Source organism: Trichoplusia ni, chromosome 16, assembly GCF_003590095.1.
Source record: "Trichoplusia ni isolate ovarian cell line Hi5 chromosome 16, tn1, whole genome shotgun sequence".
Classification (NCBI taxonomy): Eukaryota; Metazoa; Arthropoda; class Insecta; order Lepidoptera; family Noctuidae; genus Trichoplusia; species Trichoplusia ni.
In genome coordinates, this window is record NC_039493.1 from 7597783 (window position 1) to 7616632 (window position 18850).

General features: G+C 36.8%; 1 protein-coding gene across 1 annotated transcript in view; it reads left to right on the top strand.

Moving 5' to 3' along the window:
* The window catches only part of LOC113501854 (dynein beta chain, ciliary), a 32226-nt gene extending 13893 nt beyond the window's left edge, over positions 1-18333 (top strand). The window contains exons 29-67 of the mRNA XM_026883148.1: positions 737-867; positions 960-1293; positions 1441-2153; positions 2226-2527; positions 2695-2849; positions 2936-3072; positions 3182-3648; positions 3840-3955; positions 4031-4192; positions 4633-4832; positions 5042-5198; positions 5393-5581; positions 5693-5932; positions 6290-6480; positions 6792-6961; positions 7367-7629; positions 7890-8010; positions 8097-8272; positions 8490-8659; positions 9011-9149; positions 9292-9456; positions 9854-10047; positions 10329-10698; positions 10827-10967; positions 11109-11279; positions 11651-11887; positions 11968-12047; positions 12132-12408; positions 12653-12844; positions 13131-13302; positions 13517-13692; positions 14111-14353; positions 14752-14934; positions 15018-15077; positions 15258-15371; positions 15728-15876; positions 16343-16348; positions 17641-17788; positions 18137-18333. Of these exons, the coding sequence (XP_026738949.1) occupies positions 737-867; positions 960-1293; positions 1441-2153; positions 2226-2527; positions 2695-2849; positions 2936-3072; positions 3182-3648; positions 3840-3955; positions 4031-4192; positions 4633-4832; positions 5042-5198; positions 5393-5581; positions 5693-5932; positions 6290-6480; positions 6792-6961; positions 7367-7629; positions 7890-8010; positions 8097-8272; positions 8490-8659; positions 9011-9149; positions 9292-9456; positions 9854-10047; positions 10329-10698; positions 10827-10967; positions 11109-11279; positions 11651-11887; positions 11968-12047; positions 12132-12408; positions 12653-12844; positions 13131-13302; positions 13517-13692; positions 14111-14353; positions 14752-14934; positions 15018-15077; positions 15258-15371; positions 15728-15876; positions 16343-16348; positions 17641-17788; positions 18137-18298 (7773 nt within the window). The 3' untranslated portion in view covers positions 18299-18333. The remainder of the gene's footprint in view (positions 1-736; positions 868-959; positions 1294-1440; positions 2154-2225; positions 2528-2694; positions 2850-2935; positions 3073-3181; positions 3649-3839; positions 3956-4030; positions 4193-4632; positions 4833-5041; positions 5199-5392; positions 5582-5692; positions 5933-6289; positions 6481-6791; positions 6962-7366; positions 7630-7889; positions 8011-8096; positions 8273-8489; positions 8660-9010; positions 9150-9291; positions 9457-9853; positions 10048-10328; positions 10699-10826; positions 10968-11108; positions 11280-11650; positions 11888-11967; positions 12048-12131; positions 12409-12652; positions 12845-13130; positions 13303-13516; positions 13693-14110; positions 14354-14751; positions 14935-15017; positions 15078-15257; positions 15372-15727; positions 15877-16342; positions 16349-17640; positions 17789-18136) is intronic.
* The last annotated feature ends 517 nt before the right edge of the window (positions 18334-18850 follow it).

Consider the following 18850-nt stretch of genomic DNA (forward strand, 5'->3'; position numbering starts at 1 on the left):
TTAACCATACGTTGTATTGTTTAAATATTTGAATAAATGTATTCGGAGACAATACTTTAACTATTCACGAATCAAATAAAACTAAGATTTAATATATATAACGATACATTTTTCATCAATGATGTCTTTAATACATCAAGGTGACGTGTGGACAAACACGGCGATGAAAGATTATGTGGTTTAACATTTTTTTTTGGAAAACCTATTAATTCTATTAATAAAATATTTAGTGCTACAGACAGATATTTATGTCATCTACCTAAAAAAAAATGTAAGAACATTATAACAATGCTTTTTAGTACCGATTTCATCGAGGCCACGCAATTTTTGGGTCCGGGAAATTCACCCATTAAACAAAATTTGAATTGTCTTGAGTACTGCATTGCAAAAGGAAAACCTTTACTCAATTCTGTGACAAATTTTAAAATAATGTTGTAGTCGCCTGTTTGGTTGCGTGACTCAAATCTCCGGATTCCTTACCAAGCCACTGAATCAGTGTTATTGCTACAATGAAATACATTTACCAATATAATTTACAGCTATTGTTCCTAAACAGGCTAACTATTGCTAGTCGCATTTAGGTCAGTGTCGGAAAGTGAAACTTGTTTTGGCGATATTAATAAAGCTCAAAGAGAGTCATTCCTAATGTTCCATACGAGGTAATATTGCTTGGCGATGGACCCCCTGTACCACACGTTTATTGTTTCACGTTTCTACATTCTTTTATTGATTCTAGTCTTGCGGCAACATATACAAAGGACTAGCTCAAACAGGAGCGTGGGGTTGTTTTGATGAGTTCAACAGAATCTCCGTTGAGGTACTCTCCGTCGTTGCTGTACAAGTCAAATCTGTTCAAGATGCCATAAGGTAATATACTTACCCATAAATAATCGGATGATATATTAATAAATATGATTAATCAAAAGAAACAAATTATTCAATAAAATGTCTTTTTCCAGAGACAAAAAACAGAAGTTCAATTTCATGGGAGAAATCATATGCTTGGTTCCATCAGTTGGCATATTCATCACGATGAACCCTGGTTATGCCGGCCGTACTGAACTGCCAGAGAATTTAAAGGCTTTATTCAGACCGTGTGCTATGGTCGTACCTGACTTTGAATTGATTTGTGAGATCATGTTGGTCGCTGAAGGTTTTCAGGAAGCTAAGATTTTGGCGAGGAAGTTTATTACGCTATATACGTTGTGTAAAGAGCTGCTTTCGAAACAAGACCATTACGATTGGGGGTTGAGAGCGATTAAGTCTGTACTTGTCGTTGCTGGGTCTTTGAAGGTAAAATAGTAGCTTATATTGTTCCTCTGCTTGCAAAATCTCTCTTAAGTTTCTAAATAAGTCAACGACTTGTTACTTTCTACTTTAAATGTAATGTACTTTTAATGTTGAAGTTTTACTTTATGATTTACCGTTGCCGTGTTTCAGCGAGGTGATCCAGGCAGACCAGAAGAAGAAGTACTTATGAGAACTCTACGAGATTTTAACATACCGAAAATAGTGACAGACGATATGCCAGTATTCATGGGTCTAATCGGAGATCTATTCCCCGCCTTAGAAGTACCAAGAAAACGTGATTTAGAATTTGAGAGGACAGTCAAACAGGCTGCAATGGATCTCTCGTTACAGCCAGAAGATAACTTTATTTTAAAAGTGGTACAATTAGAAGAATTACTCGAAGTGAGACATTCAGTTTTTATAGTCGGTAACTCCGGTACTGGGAAAACTCAAGTATGGAAGACACTCTTCAAAACTTACCAGAATCTTAAAAAGAAACCTATATTCAATGACTTGAATCCTAAAGCAGTAACTAACGATGAATTATTTGGTATCATTAATCCGGCTACGAGAGAATGGAAGGATGGTCTACTGTCGGTCATTATGCGAGATCAGGCGAACTTAGCTGGTGATAATCCAAAATGGATAGTACTTGACGGAGACATTGATCCTATGTGGATTGAATCTCTAAATACTGTAATGGATGATAATAAGATATTGACGCTGGCCAGTAATGAACGGATAGCACTAACTCCAGTTATGAGACTTATGTTTGAAATTTCAAACTTGCGTACCGCGACCCCTGCTACTGTGTCCAGGGCTGGTATATTATATATCAATGCACAGGATTTAGGATGGAATCCGTAAGTATATATAGCCTGAGTTCACAATTTCTTCTTCACGAAACTGTATTAATAATATTTTCAACTTTTTAGATACGTAACAAGCTGGGTAGAAACAAGAAAAATCCCAGCAGAAAAGTCCAACCTAGTCATCCTATTTGATAAATACATACCTTCATGCCTAGAGACAGTTCGGACCAGGTTCAAGAAGATTACTCCTATCGTGGACATGGCGCATGTGCATATGCTATGCCACTTATTAAACTGTCTGCTAGTACCTGAAAATACTCCAGCGGAATGCCCTAAGGAATGGCATGATATCTTCTTCGTGTTTGCTTGTGTCTGGGCGTTTGGGTCTGCCATGTTTCAAGAGGCTAGTGTTGACTATCGAATCGGTAAGTTATATTTTGAAGATTAAGATTTTCAACATTTTAAAATTTCTCTCTTACTCTCTAAGTCATGTTGCTGCTGCTTTTCCAATATTTTCAAAATGGTTGGCCGTACCTGACCATGTGCAATGTGCATATGCGTGAATTTATTTGCTTTAAATTATTTGCTTCAGAGTTTTCAAAATGGTGGATGAATGAATTTAAGACGGTTAAATTCCCTGCTGGTGGGACCGTGTTTGATTTCTACATAGATCATGAAACAAAGAAATTTACTCCTTGGACTGAAAAGATTCCGAAATTTGAATTGGATACCGATATTCCCTTACAGGTACCAAAATCCTTCTTTTATTATTGTAGATGAAGGTTAGTACCTATTATAAGTTTGAGAAAAATACAGTGTGTCTTTTGTTCTAGGCTGTACTTGTGCCGACAGCAGAAACGATAAGAATACGCTTCTTCCTAGACTTGCTGATGAAAAATAAGCACCCTGTGATGTTGGTAGGGTCAGCGGGCTGTGGCAAAACTGTCTTGGTTAATGAGAAATTACAAACGTGAGATTTACACAAACTTTTACGCTTGTTTATCCAAAATCAATGACGTTAAATCATTTTCACTTTGTGTGCAGTGTGAATCTGACTATAATGACATTTTTTTTTACAGCTTATCAGAAAGTTACGCAATACAATCGGTACCATTCAACTTCTACACATCATCGGAGATGCTACAAAAGATTCTAGAGAAGCCTTTAGAAAAGAAAGCAGGTCGAAACTACGGACCGCCGGGAAACAAAACACTGATATACTTCATCGATGACATGAATATGCCTGAGGTGGATGCATACGGAACCGTCCAACCTCACACAATAATACGACAGCATATGGACTATGGGCACTGGTACGATCGAACCAAGCTGTCTTTAAAAGACATTCATAACACGCAATACGTGTCTTGCATGAACCCTACTTCAGGCAGTTTCACTATAAATCCGAGGCTGCAAAGACATTTCTGTGTGTTTGCCATCAGTTTCCCGAACGCTGAAGCGCTCAATAATATTTATCATTCGATTTTGAGCCAGCATTTGGCTAACCCAGAGTTGAGGATCAATCCGCAGATTGCAAAATTATCTGGTAAGATTTGTGAAGGTCCATTTTGACGATATATGTTTTTGGCGATTATATATCACTTCGATTGTTGAGCGACAACGCAATGTAAATATACAACCTGCAGGAAATTTTTCGTCTCGCCTAAATGCCTTTTGATAATACTTTTAAGAGTGCGTTTTATTTGGTATAATATGGTTCATGATGTTTTTTCGCAGCGAACGTGGTGATGGCTACGATAACATTACATAATAAAATATCTCAGGTCTTTCTGCCTACAGCGATCAAATTCCATTACATTTTCAATTTAAGGGACTTATCGAATGTATTTCAGGTATAGTTTTCAGTACAATTTACGAAGACCAATACTGTTTGAAAGACTTGGAACTAATTTGTCTTCTGGTTACAGGGTTTCCTCTTTAGTACCAATGAATGCTTAGAAAATACATCTGATATTCTCAGACTATGGTTGCACGAAACAAGTCGAGTGTACGGCGACAAGTTGACAGAAGAAAAAGATATTGACGCATTCCTCAAAGTGCAGGTTGATCTTTGTAAGAAAAACTTTGAGGTAACTGAATATTTTCGTTAATACTTTATAATTTATCCTCTTACGTTATAAGGCTATGCCATACTAATTTAAGGCACATTCAACACGCCAAACCCACTGTGCGCGTCGTGTCGTGGGTTTGTCCCCGCGCAAGACAAGCATTTGTGTGAACCACGAATGCTTTTTCCGAGTCTGGGTGGCATTCGTGTATGTGAATTGTATGTATGTTTGTGAAACCCCACTCGACACATGGATTAAGTAGCTTATTGAAGGATTCGTTTAAAAAAATCGTTGACGCAAACTATCATACACCAGTTTGCTTCCTGCCCTGTATTTATGATTAAATACTCAAGCTACTTTTCCACCATGAAAAAAAGGAAGAATACTGTCTTATACATAGTATACATATTTTATTGACACTAATTTCCTGACTCAAAACTAGAAGGTATTTTTGTCCTCAGGATATAGACGAAGGCGTAGTATTCGAGCGACCAAACATATACTGCCATTTTGCTGGCGGTATCGGTGAGCCAAAGTACATGCCTATCATGAACTGGGATCAATTGAACAAACTGCTGACGGAAGCCATGGCCAGTTATAACGACCTGATAGCGGCTATGAACTTGGTGCTTTTTGAGGATGCTATGATGCATATTTGCAGGTAAACTACCTCATTTTGTTTTTAAAAAGATTTTTTAAATAAAAGTTCTGTTGACTGCTTGAATTGATTAACTGCAATGAGTTGTTAAGTAACTACACAATTTTAAAATAAACCTTAAATATAAACGTTGGACTACGTCTCTGTCATTGTTCCAACGTAAAGATTGGCTTTTTCACTTTAACTTTTCTAAATATTTAGTATAATTATAGAATATCTCGTATACTTGAGAGTCCAAGAGGCAGTGCGTTGCTGGTAGGCGTGGGTGGCTCTGGCAAGCAGTCTCTATCACGACTGGCTGCATTTATATCAAGTTTGGAAGTGCTGCAGATTCAACTGAAGAAAGGATATGGCGTGTCTGACTTAAAGGTAATTCTTACCGTAGCAAAAAAAAAAAAATTTAGTAAAAAAATATTTGTTACACCTTATTATATATTTTTTTAAACGTGTAACATTACCATTGACTTGAATTAGTATCTTTCACGCAATGTATAATTGTATATTTTTTTATTTTGGCGCCCAACGTGGGGCACATTGCTAACGCGTGTCTTACCTGTTTCTAGAATGAATTAAATCAGTTATACATAAAAACTGGCCTTAAGAACGTTGGCATAATGTTCCTCATGACTGACGCTCAAGTGGCTAATGAACAGTTTCTGGTCTTAATTAACGATTTATTGGCGTCTGGCGAAGTTGCTGACCTGTTCCCTGATGATGAAATGGAAAATATCATAGCTGGTGTCAGGAATGAGGTAAATGTTTAAAAATATACGAAAACTTGTGTTTTTTTGTTCTTGAGAAAGACGGGCCCAGATTGTCAGATAATCAACCTTAACATTACTCCATTAAGATTCAAATTCCAGGTAAAAGGCGCAGGCCTACCAGACACTCGAGAGACTTGTTGGAAGTTCTTCATTGACAGAGTCCGGAAGCAATTGAAAGTAGTGCTCTGTTTCTCACCAGTAGGGTCTACTCTCAGAGTGAGGTCGCGAAAATTCCCGGCTCTTATAAACTGTACTTCAATTAACTGGTTCCACGAATGGCCGCAAGAGGCGCTGGTGTCTGTAGCTATGAGGTTTTTGGAGGAGTTGCATAATTTGCCGGTAAGAGTATAGTTTTAGTAAGGACGTATTTGAGTATGTTTTGTTTTGATCTTTTAGTTGTAATATTTTGTATGATCCAATCAGTTATATAAAAATATAATACACGGACACTAGATCTGAATGACAATAAAATATTAAATATATCTACTTAGTAAGCTGTAAATATTGGTACCCTTGTCCTCAAGTGTTGCGATTGGTCGTAATACTATAGTCTGTTCATGATTCTGTAGTTCATGCTATAGATTTATTAAATGGTTTAAAATAATTACACAAACTGGACTGTCCGGAATATAGAGTTTCGATTACATTCAAAACTAAGGTCTCTTACAGTCAAACATTACTTTTCTATGTACCCAGGTAACACTAAGAGACTCAATATCAAGATTCATGGCGTACGTCCACACATCAGTAAATACGATGTCTAAAGCTTACCTAGCCAACGAGAGGCGATACAACTACACCACCCCGAAGAGTTACCTGGAACAAATTAGCTTATACGCCAAACTTGTCAATAATAAAACGGATGAACTGCGTGCTAAGATTATTAGGCAAGTTATTCTTTTACATTTTAACTAAAAAGGTCCAACAAAAGCAAAAGCAACTTCAAATATAATGTTTGTTGAAGCTTAGATCTCGACTGGCTTTTCCGATTCTTAGCTCTGTAGAAAATTGTTTCAGTCACAATCCTGTTAATTTAGGTGTGTCGAATGTATATTACCTATCTTCATATAAAAAACTTTAAAAGACCGCCATGTGAAGCGTCAAGATGCAATGAAAAATATAAATTCTTCAAGTCCTGTTTGTTAAGAAAATATTGCAAGGATACGTGTAAGATTATATTGTTCTTTTTTTTAAACAGGCTTGAAAATGGTCTTGAGAAGCTACGTTGTACGTCATGCCAAGTGGATGCACTGAAAGAAAAATTAGCCGTGCAGGAAATTGAGTTACACCAGAAGAACGAAGCCGCTGACAAACTTATTGAAATGGTCGGCGTTGAGACTGCTAAAGTGCAAAGCGAGAAAGCGCTTGGTAAGATGTTACGGCATTTATATGTGATAATGCTTAAAGTTCATTTTTTTTTTGGGTTTTAATGAATAAATGTAATCATTATGTCGCGAATATCTGAAACATTCTAGTCACATTATATGTCACGCCATCGGCGCACACAATTACTCTTAGTTACAGTATGTTTTATAATGTATCATATTCGTCCTCTGCTGGAGATACTATTAAACATTTCTCAAATTACTATTTGTCTTACTTTTTCCTCATATTCAATACATAATATATATTCAGTTGAATATGCTTGAATCAGTGTCTAATAAAAAAAATATACACAGTTATCACATTTTTAAACGAGACCATAATTCCTTCAATTTGATTCTTGCGACCAATAAAAAAAGACCAACTAACAATCTCCTTTTTCACCTCTAGCCGACGAAGAAGAAGAGAAAGTAGCAGTAATAGCCGAAGAAGTAACAAAGAAACAGAAAGATTGCGAAGAGGATTTAATAAAGGCTGAGCCTGCGTTGGTAGCGGCCCAAGAAGCTTTGAACACACTGAACAAGTCCAACCTCACTGAGTTGAAGTCGTTCGGTTCACCGCCCGGCGCTGTGACTAATGTGACTGCGGCCGTGATGGTGCTACTGGCTCCAGGAGGGAAGATACCGAAGGATAGGAGCTGGAAAGCTGCTAAGGTTCGAACTTTTAACTTCGATCCGTCGATTCCATTTGGATTCTACATTATGATCCCGCAATGAGACAATAGCATCTGTTTAAGATGATCAGACCCTTTTGACATGAATTATACTAAATATTATTCCTTCTAATTTACTAAAACAGTTCTCAAGTTCTTTATTTGCTAAAGAAGTTTTAATTGACATTTAAGTTTGATAACAGACGATTGATCCAGACGGTGAGCTGAGGTATAATCTAAGATTGCATGTTTCTTTCCCAGGTGGTCATGGCAAAAGTAGATGTGTTTCTTGATTGCCTAATAAACTACGACAAGGAAAATATACATCCAGATGTAATCAAAGCTATTCAACCTTATTTAAAAGATTCGGAGTTTGAACCTGGTAAGGCCAAAGACTAGACTTCTTTAAATCAAAGTTATTCAGTTCCTAGAGTTTAGTGTGCGATCAAAATTGAACTTTATTTTTAGAGTTTGTAAGATCAAAATCGGCTGCAGCTGCTGGTCTTTGTGCTTGGGTTATTAACATTATTAAGTTTTACGAAGTATTCTGCGATGTTGAACCCAAAAGGAAAGCTTTGGCTGCTGCCAACGCTGAGCTCGCTGCTGCGACAGAGAAATTAAGATTAATCAAATGTAAAGTTGCGGTATGTATATCAAAAATTGTTTAATTTACACTGTATTGTTGGTGGTCTCTCTCATGGCACAAGTTAATGTCGGCAGTGAAATGATAATGATCCGTTTGCAAGAACGAGGCATAGCAGAAACTCTCAGCATTTTTGTCAATATCAAGTGAAATGTACATAAACATTTTAAACTTACTTAAGTATTGTTCTTGATTAATTTATGAGTCTCATTTTTCAGTCCTTAGAAGAAATGTTGGCGACATTAACAGCTGACTTCGAGAAAGCCACATCAGAGAAAATGAAGTGCCAGAACGAAGCCGACGCTACGAATGCCACCATCCAACTTGCTAACAGACTGGTTAACGGGCTGGCTAGTGAAAATGTCAGATGGGCTGAAGCTGTTTCGAGGTAACTTGAGTTTAATTGGCAACGTGAAATAATAAACTTTTGTAATTATTCATACGATACGGTTTTTCAGACGTGTTTATCGGAGTCGTCCGATTGATCCTAGAGTGAAGCTGCCTAGCTCATTATTATGTACTCCGGATGTCTGAAATTAATTGCTCAAAATCAAATACAATTCAAAATAACGAGAGCTATAAAAATAATACTTAGATACTCAATTATCGTTATTGGTTTAGTTTTAGGTTATTTGCAATTAATCGAAATCATTAGGTTAGGTTAGGTTAGTTAATGGTGCAAATTATATCGTTTAAAAAAAAGCAATGTCAATTTTTATATTTTTTTTCTATATTTCAGTTTAATGCAACAAAGTACGACATTGCCTGGAGATGTCCTCCTTGTGTGTGCCTTCATATCATATGTGGGTTGCTTTACGAAGCAGTTCAGATTGGACCTGTTGCATAAAAACTGGCTCGTATTCTTAAAAACGTTGGAGGTTAGTTCAATTCTTATAATTTTACACAACTACTACTGTTCAAATTAATTATATCACGATAATAGAATGTTTAAACCATTTTTCTTTCTAACAATTTTGATAACAATCTGAAGAATAAGTACTAACTTTACAACTTCTTCAGCCGCCGATCCCAATAACAGAAGGCCTGGATCCCCTTTCGATGCTGACAGATGACACCACCATAGCGATGTGGCAAAACGAGGGTCTGCCTTCTGACCGCATGAGTACAGAGAACGCAACTATATTGTCTAACTCTGATAGATGGCCACTTATGATTGATCCTCAGGTTTGTAAATTATATTATTTTTGTGGTGTTTCCAACTGGCCTAGGGTAGAAAATCGTAGGAAGATTTGGGAGAGACATTTGTCCAGCAGTAGGAAACGGTAGGTCGGATAAAACAAATTAATAATTTTAAAATTATTGGACTTACTTGGAAAATTTACTTGGAAAATGAAACTAGCTAGCTGTTTGAGAGAGAAATTCTAAACAGCAACAGAATCAGGAAAGTTTGAAGGCTTAAACCCAGCTGTGGATGATTCCAGGCTGATAATCTGAAACCAGGTTTAGTCCGATTGTAAGCTCTTTTTGGTCGAAATACGAAATATACCGAAACGATATGCAATTTCTTGCGGTTAGGAAACTTTAAGAGCATAATGTGTATGACATTGTTTTTCCCTTTTAGCTACAAGGTGTAAAATGGATCAAACAGAAGTATGGCGATGCTCTACAGGTAATAAGATTAGGACAGAAGGGTTATTTAGATACCATAGAGAAATCCATTATTAAAGGTGATACAGTACTTTTGGAGAATATTGGCGAGACTGTGGATCCTGTACTAGACCCGCTACTTGGAAGGAATTTAATAAAGAAAGGGAGGTATGTGGATCCAATTCTAATAGTGTTTGCCTGCACAGCATTTCAATTATGAATGATTATTATCATTAACATTCAGTGTCTGAATACTCGCAGGCCAAAATGTCCATAGATATTGAATTTGTGTTCATTTTTCCAAAAAGACTCGCGACGAAATCTCAAAAATCAATTTTATTACATTTTCTTATCACTAGTAGGACATAAGGTTGTGAAAAGTGATAGTTTTGACAATTATAGTGTAATGTTATACACATCAATGTGTGTATCACTGCTTATTTTTCCAGAGCCATCAAAATAGGTGACAAAGAAGTGGAATACAGCCCAAATTTCAGACTAATCTTACACACGAAACTAGCCAACCCTCATTATAAACCAGAAATGCAGGCTCAAACTACCCTGGTCAACTTCACAGTCACTCGAGATGGTTTAGAAGACCAGCTACTGGCAGAAGTAGTGAAAGCAGAAAGACCAGATTTAGAAGAGCTAAAAGCTGAGTTGACGAAACAGCAGAATCAGTTCAAGATCCAATTGAAGTCGTTAGAGGACGATTTGCTTTCGCGTTTGTCCTCAGCTGGTGATGATATCCTTGGTGATACAGCTTTGGTAGAAAACTTGGAGACTACGAAGAAGACTGCCGCTGATATTGAAAAGAAAGTAAGGAATTTTCCATATATGTACATATTTTGTGAATGTTAGGGAAAATATGTTTGTGTTTTTCAGTACAATAATATTATCGAATACATTCATACAAATATATTTATACTAAATTTGTCTTTTTGTAGGTTGCTGAAGCCAAAATTACTTCGCGTGAGATAGATGTGGCTCGTGAGTTCTATCGGCCCGCCTCAGCGAGAGCATCATTATTGTACTTTATTTTGAACGATCTTAATACCATCAATCCCATATACCAGTTTTCGTTGAAGGTAAGAACAGTTTTCAGTAAAGCTGTTTTTAAATAGCCGATTTCTGACTTTATTCATCAAATCCCAAGAAAAAATAGGGTTGAAACGTCTTTGTTAATATTAATGTTATATATGCGAATCCTTATCATTGGCACCTTGCAGGCCTTTAGCGTAGTGTTTCAAAAGGCGATATCCCGCGCGGAGCCAGCGGACGAGGTCAGCCAGCGCATCAGGAACCTCATCGACTGTATCAGCTTCTCCGTCTACCAGTACACCTCACGAGGACTCTTTGAATGCGACAAACTTATATTTGCCTCGCAAATGACCTTTCAGGTATTTTCTGAAATTGAAATTTTAGACTTTTTTAAACAAGCTGTTGGTTATAAAATACATGTTTTTTCTATTAAGTGGGTATCATAATAGTGTTTCTATGTAAGGAAGGAAGCTGGAGACAAAGTATGTCAACTTATTTTACGCGAACAGTTTACGGCCATTTTAGGTTTTCAGTTCAAACCCAATTTAGAATTTTTAATCATGAAAATCAAGATTAGAATTTCTAAGTGCAGGACAGGGATGATCATGTTGGGGGTTAAACTTGAAACAATGGTTAAAACCTTTTGTAGCCAAGGATGAAACCATTTTTAGTATCAAATAAATTTAAGACGACATATATTATTAACATCCAATATTTTTAATCTTTTTAGGTACTCTTAATGAGTGAAGAGATATCATCAGTGGAGCTGGACTTCTTCCTTCGTTTCCCTATAAAGCCTCACGTCACCAGTCCAGTAGACTTCCTATCCAACTCGAGTTGGGGCGGCATCTGCTCTCTCGCTGGTAAAGAGGAGTTTAGGAATCTGGATAGAGATATTGAAACTTCTCCTAAGAGGTGGAAGAAGATCGTAGAGGTTGAATGTCCGGAGAGAGAGAAATTTCCTCAGGTCTGTTAAATTGATCATAAATAAAAGTATTGCTAGGCAAAAAATAATGTTTTTTATTGCATCACATGAGTTTTTTTCAGGAATGGAAAAACAAAACGCCTTTGCAAAGACTTTGTATGTTAAGAGCTCTGAGACCGGACAGAATGACATATGCAGTTGCGTAAGTATTTTATGCCACAAATAATTTAAATTCGAACTTTTTAATACTGTAGCTAACTATCGAATTCTTGTATCCCATGTTTAGAGCCTACATTGAGGAGAAAATGGGTGCCAAATATGTTGAAAATAGAACCGTCGAATTCAGCAAATCTTTCGAGGAGACCAGTTCCACGACACCCATATTCTTCATCCTATCTCCTGGAGTTAATCCACTGAAGGACGTGGAGGCTTTAGGAAAGATCATGGGATATACGGCAGACAACGGGAACTTCCATAATGTATCGCTCGGTCAAGGTCAGGAGATAGTGGCTGAACAGGCGATGGAAGTCGGCGTGCAGAAAGGGCATTGGGTTGTTTTGCAGGTGAGAATAAAACATAAGCCAAAATTATAAAAATAAAAATATTTGCAATCATTCTCTGGACCCTCATGTAGTGTAGCATTCTGTTGAATGAAGTACGGTTTATTTTATCTCAAACATGTTCCCACAAAAATGATGATAAATCATTTGATGATAAATTATGATAATGAATACCACACATGAAGTAAACACAATACCTGACTGAATATATTGACTATGATGATTCCAATCAAATACAAAATTACAGAATATTCACTTAGTAAAGAAATGGCTTCCGAGTCTTGAGAAGAAGATGGAGAGTTTTGCCACGGGTTGTCACGATGACTTCCGACTGTTCATGTCAGCTGAGCCAGCGGCCACGCCTGCCGCTCATATCATACCGCAGGGGATATTGGAGTCCAGTATCAAGATCACTAATGAACCTCCCACTGGAATGCAGGTTGGTCCCCTCAAATATGAGACTCAAATACACTTATACGTTATGGCAAAATCAATTATGACTAGAAATCGCAAAAAATTAAGATATTTCTTTTACTTTTTTCAACTGAATCTTGTTGGATAACGGAATTCTTCAGATTTCTTATTATTATTAATTTTGTGTTAGCTTATTGCTGCTGAGTATTAGCTCCAATTACCCTTTTCTAGTTTGTGTGCTTGAACCAAATAATATTTAACCGTTGCCAAATGACACCCTCTATCATTATCATATTTTTAACTATCAACAGGCAAATATCCACAAAGCCCTGGACAACTTCAATCAAGAAACTCTGGAGATGTGTGGTAAGGAAGCAGAGTTCAAAGCGATCCTGTTCGCTCTTTGCTATTTCCACGCTGTCGTTGCTGAGAGGCGCAAGTTTGGTCCTCAGGGATGGAATAAAATATATCCTTTCAATGTTGGTACGTATTACGTTAGTACGTTTATAAATTGAAACAAGAGAATCAGTTTCAGCAAAAACAAAATCGATCGGTCATGTTTTAAACACAGCAAGTTGTTTACTCTTTACAAGTTTATTTACTCTGTTTGATCTGTTTGAATGAAACGACGTGATTTGATCACTACCGGTTTATTTTCTATCATGGTGAAGTTTCAAGTTCCATGTTAATTTTCTAGGTGATTTAACTATAAGCGTATTCGTCTTATACAATTACCTGGAAGCTAACTCGAGGGTGCCTTGGGAGGACCTGCGTTACCTCTTCGGAGAGATTATGTATGGAGGTCATATCACTGATGACTGGGATCGGAGACTGTGCAATGCTTATCTAGAAGAACTCATGCAGCCTGACCTAGTGAGTAGACTAATATATTTATTAAACTGCAAAACTGTTAGAGAGCACTCTTGCTGTCTTACGGCACTTATATCGTCCAGCTGAAAATATTTTGAAGCTCTAATTAAAAAAAAAAAATTGTATGTAGCGCTCATCTTCAATCTTGGTTGAAATTTCCCCTCTAAGCAAGTGGCATGTTTAAAATTATTACTGCCCATTCAAATGTATGAAAATGAGTTTGCCTGTCATCGTTATACGTTCAAGTATTTTGTATTGACGTTTTTAGAAAAATGATTTTTGACTAGAAGACTACAAGTTATATGCCATTTAACTCGGAAACTTATTCAAAGTGGACATGACTGTATGTAGTCTACTACATTTTGTGTAGATTTTTGACGTGACTAGTTCTAAATATACAACTAAATTAACTTTCACCCAGGTTGACGGTGAACTCCAACTAGCCCCAGGTTTCCCCGCACCTCCTAACACAGACTACGTGGGCTACCACCAATACATAGAAGATGCCATGCCAGCTGAGTCCCCGTACCTATACGGTTTACATCCAAACGCTGAGATCGGTTTCCTTACCACGACATCGGAGAATCTCTTCAGGACCATATTTGAGATGCAACCGAGAGATGCCCAAGCGTCCGGCGCTGCTACTGTTACTAGGGAGGAGAAGGTTTGTGTTGAAATATCTAAATTGTTTCATTTGGGCGTGCATAGTGACTTAATTAAAAAGTTTTAACTACGTAGATGGGAGTAGGATCTTAGTATGTATCTTAATAAACTTTAGTTGCAGATAGTTTGAACGATTTGATGTTGAACTCAGTATTTACTTGTATTTTTAACTCTACAGAAGATGTAAAAAAGTAAGGGTAAATTTTTGGGAGCATTTCTTTGTATTTTATTTTATGAAGGAATCTATAATATATCACAGATTTTTTCAGAGCTACAAGCTACACCTAAATTTAGCCCGAGCCGGCCTTTCTAAAACATAAATGATAATTTTTGATAATTTCTAAACCGACAAAGTAGTATAAAATACCGAATAATATAATCTACTATCACTTTCGCCAGGTAAAACAAATGTTAGACGAAATCATTGAAAAATTGCCAGAGGAATTCAACATGACAGAAATTATGGGAAAGGTTGAGGAAAGGACCCCATACGTTATCGTAGCCTTCCAAGAGTGCGAGCGGATGAACTATCTCACGGGGGAGATGAAAAGGTCACTCAGAGAACTGGATTTGGGTCTAAAGGTAAACGATGTGATATGAGGAAAATACAACCTTATGGTAGACGGTATACGGTTGAAAACATGTTGTCAACTGTTCTGTTACAGGGTGAATTGACTATTACATCGGACATGGAGGATTTAGAAAATGCTTTGTTCTTAGACCAAGTAAGTTGAATTTAAGTCTGTTCATTTATCAAATCTCAATTATGACACAATGATAACAGAACAAAGAATATAAATTCTTTTGTATTTTAAAATGGTCCAAAATTTATGAATGCACTTCTTTTCCCTTACGAGTACCTACATGTTACTTATGTTATTTTGATATGTAAATATTATTTTTAGGTACCAGCAATTTGGGCCAATCGTGCTTACCCCTCCCTACTTGGACTATCAGCTTGGTTTGTGGACCTAACTCTAAGATTACGTGAGCTCGAAACTTGGGCAACAGATTTCGTCGTAAGTTTGGTTTATCATTTATAAGTTTTCTGCATTTAGTAACATTGTTTTTTGGGCAATCCAATTTCCTTAAAGTACTTAAACTTGAAAGTAAATTGTTCTGATCATAATCTTCAGTAGCTAAGGCGTATTTTGTAATCTTACATCTTGTCAGTGAATAATCAACACTGGAGAGAGATCAGGCGCAGGATGTTTTCCAAAAAACGGAAGCTGTGGTATTAATTTCTACAATGTACACAGCAGTCTGAAAGCCAGTTCATGTCTTGGGATCGCACTCGGGTCCTTTGATACGACAATAATGCTGTCTCACCACTAGGCTATCATACTATTAATTCAAAACATTTACAATTTTCTAGCTGCCAGCATCAGTCTGGCTGGGTGGATTCTTCAACCCTCAAAGTCTGCTGACAGCGATCATGCAAAGCACAGCTCGGCGATACGAACTGCCTCTCGACAAGATGTGTCTGCAGTGTGACGTCACTAAGAAAATGAAAGAGGAATTCACGTGAGTATATGTTTGCTAAGATATGAAGTGCGCAATAATTTGAACAAAATAAGGGGTGAATATATACTGAATCGATGAGGCATTGTCCAAATATTGGATATTTTGGAGTTAGAAACGGGCGTATCATTATGTTAACTCATATATGATATAATTCCGTTTAGTTATTTTTGCTATCAAGAGTAAATCTAAGGTGTTTTCGATGGCCCTTCAAGCAATATCCAACAGTTGCACCCCACCAATGAGTACAATTTTCGTATACTTATTGACACATCAAGACATTAAGCCATTTAAACTTACCATTTCTAATTGTGATATTCCATCAATTTACTCAATGTTCATAACAATTAACTGTCATCATTTGCCGTCAAAATAACACAATTATGTAATAATATTATAATAACAAATGTTTGTGGTTGCATTATGTGATGTTGTCACTCTTACCTCATTGTTTTGTTACTTTTCATAGGTACTGGTGAGTAAAGCCGCTTCAATTATTATTGGGATATTAAGTATACATAGTGTATCGGTTAACGTATAATTAAAGATTGCCTGAAATAAATATTTACACTCGCATGAATTAATAAAAGCACGGAAGCCCGGGTGTCCTACCGCTGTCTCTTAAACCAGTATTTTTGCTATTGTGGGAGTAAGGTGGCGTCTGTCTTTTACAACTTCAATTGTACTTTAAGAGGTGGGAGTAGGCGTCCTTGGTCCTCTTAGGCGCTGAAAATAAAACTACATATTAGGACATAGATAGAATATACTATAACTCTCTTAGTTCTTCCTTTGTATAAATGCTTACAGTAGTATCTTCCTATCTTGTAAACTCAACTTTACTAGTCGGGACTGTAAATGTTTTCGTGATGAGGTAAATATTTTTAACTCTATCTATTTCTATTCCATCCTTTAGGAAAGAACCGCTTCGCTTAAAGTAATCTCCTTCAATAGTTTTTAACATATTTATTAATAGTTACTTTTGCCTAGATGTAAATTTTAATTACTTTTAGAGCTTGTTAAAAGCCTGTCATATGTTATAATGTAAACTCAAGCTTAATAAAATTTACGGTAGGTGTCTTTATATGGTCCTTAGATATAAAAATCTTATGTAATTTAAATGTGAATCAAACAATTCTTTCTATGTGCTTTTACAGAAACTCTCTTTTTTCTTCAGCTTATAAAATAGAGTGTAGCCCCTAACAATGAAAGCATTGCAATATACGCTTTAGTATCTGTAAATAAGTACTATATTTGTAATCAAGAACTCTGTACATATTACTCTTCATAATCATCATTCAGAATTCATAATTGTTCTGGTCCTTCGTGTTCGCCAAAATACTAATGGTAAATTGGTTTTTAATTTCACTGAGAACCACGAGGTGAGGGAAGTGTTGAACATGGATGTGGATGGATGTAGGAAAAGAGGACGACTAAAGAAACGATGGATGGATTGTGTAAAAGACGATATGGCTGCAAAGAGTGTTACTAGTGGGATGACGTGAGATGGAAAGGTATGGAAAAAAAGACGTGCTGCGCCGACCCCTATTAAAAAATTCGGATAAGGACAGGGGAATGGGATGACGAAGTTTAAGAAAGACATTGTGTACCATCAGGTACACAATATCAGTGTAAATATAAATGTCAAGATCGGCAATTTTAATTACAAAAATAATGAGAATAATGCTATTTGTATTACGAATGCTAAGGACCAGAATATCATCCCTATAAACGTATTTGTGTTCCTACTATATTTCTTCGTATTTATAGGATCGCTGACACAAGGACAGCACCGCGAGATGGCGCCTTCGTGCACGGTCTGTTAATGGAAGGAGCGCGATGGGATCAGCAATCTGGCATCATTATGGACTCCAAGCTCAAAGATCTCTTTCCCCCCATGCCAGTGATAAATGTTAGGGTAAGTAGCTGATGGCGAATGAAGTTATTGAACATTCAGGAACGTGGGCGGCCTAGAAAACGATGCTAAGACGATCAAAACACTTACCGCGTAGGGAGGTTCTTTGAGGCCAAAGACAGAGATTCGTGGAAGGATTTGCAGGAGACCTTTGCCTTGCAGTGGGGCACAGTGGGCTATATAAAAAAATAACATGTAAACTTGACTTAAATATGGGTTGTACTGGTTGCTAATATAGTGGCGGCATCGCAGATTATATATTTTTAATGATAAGTTTGGAAATGCTCTCCTAATCCAAATTAACGAAAAGTGTTTGTTTTCTATTGATCGAAAATTATTCTTTTTTCTCAGGCCATAACCCAAGACAAACAGGATCTCAGGAACATGTATGAGTGTCCGGTATACAAGACGCGGACCCGAGGTCCTACTTACGTTTGGACCTTTAACTTGAAAACTAAAGACAAACCTTCTAAGTGGAACTTAGCGGGAGTGGCGTTGTTACTACAGATATAGCTTGTTGTTGACTTAAATATATATAGTTGTTGCAGTAAGAGGAGTTTTACTTGTCTTTAATTCCCTTCTATAGTAGTTTTCATTGAGACCTGGTAGAGAAAGAATAAGAAGTAATTTACAGGGCCTTCACTTTAAAACTTGTTGTGCAAAAACTGTGTTATATTTATTTAGGTTCCTTTTAGGGTGCCGCAACCAAAGTAGTTCTGTAATTCTGGGTAGTACCTATTCATGGATTTGAGCCATACATGATAGCTAAACAAATTGAAAACCTGTCACAAAATTACATAAACGTTAAATTAAATCACACCATAACGTGACTCATATTATATCATCACCAGAAACACTCCGACCATCATCATGCATTCCACAGATACTTTTAATCAACTTTTTTATAATACAAACTTAAAATACACATGATTTCATATCACCATTAGGAATATGGCCGTCGGCGACACATCGAACTTGACATTTGTGGGACCTTATGACCTTTGAGTCATCTTTATTTCGAACGGAAAGACCAATACACTTTCTCTGTTCATTAATATTTGAATA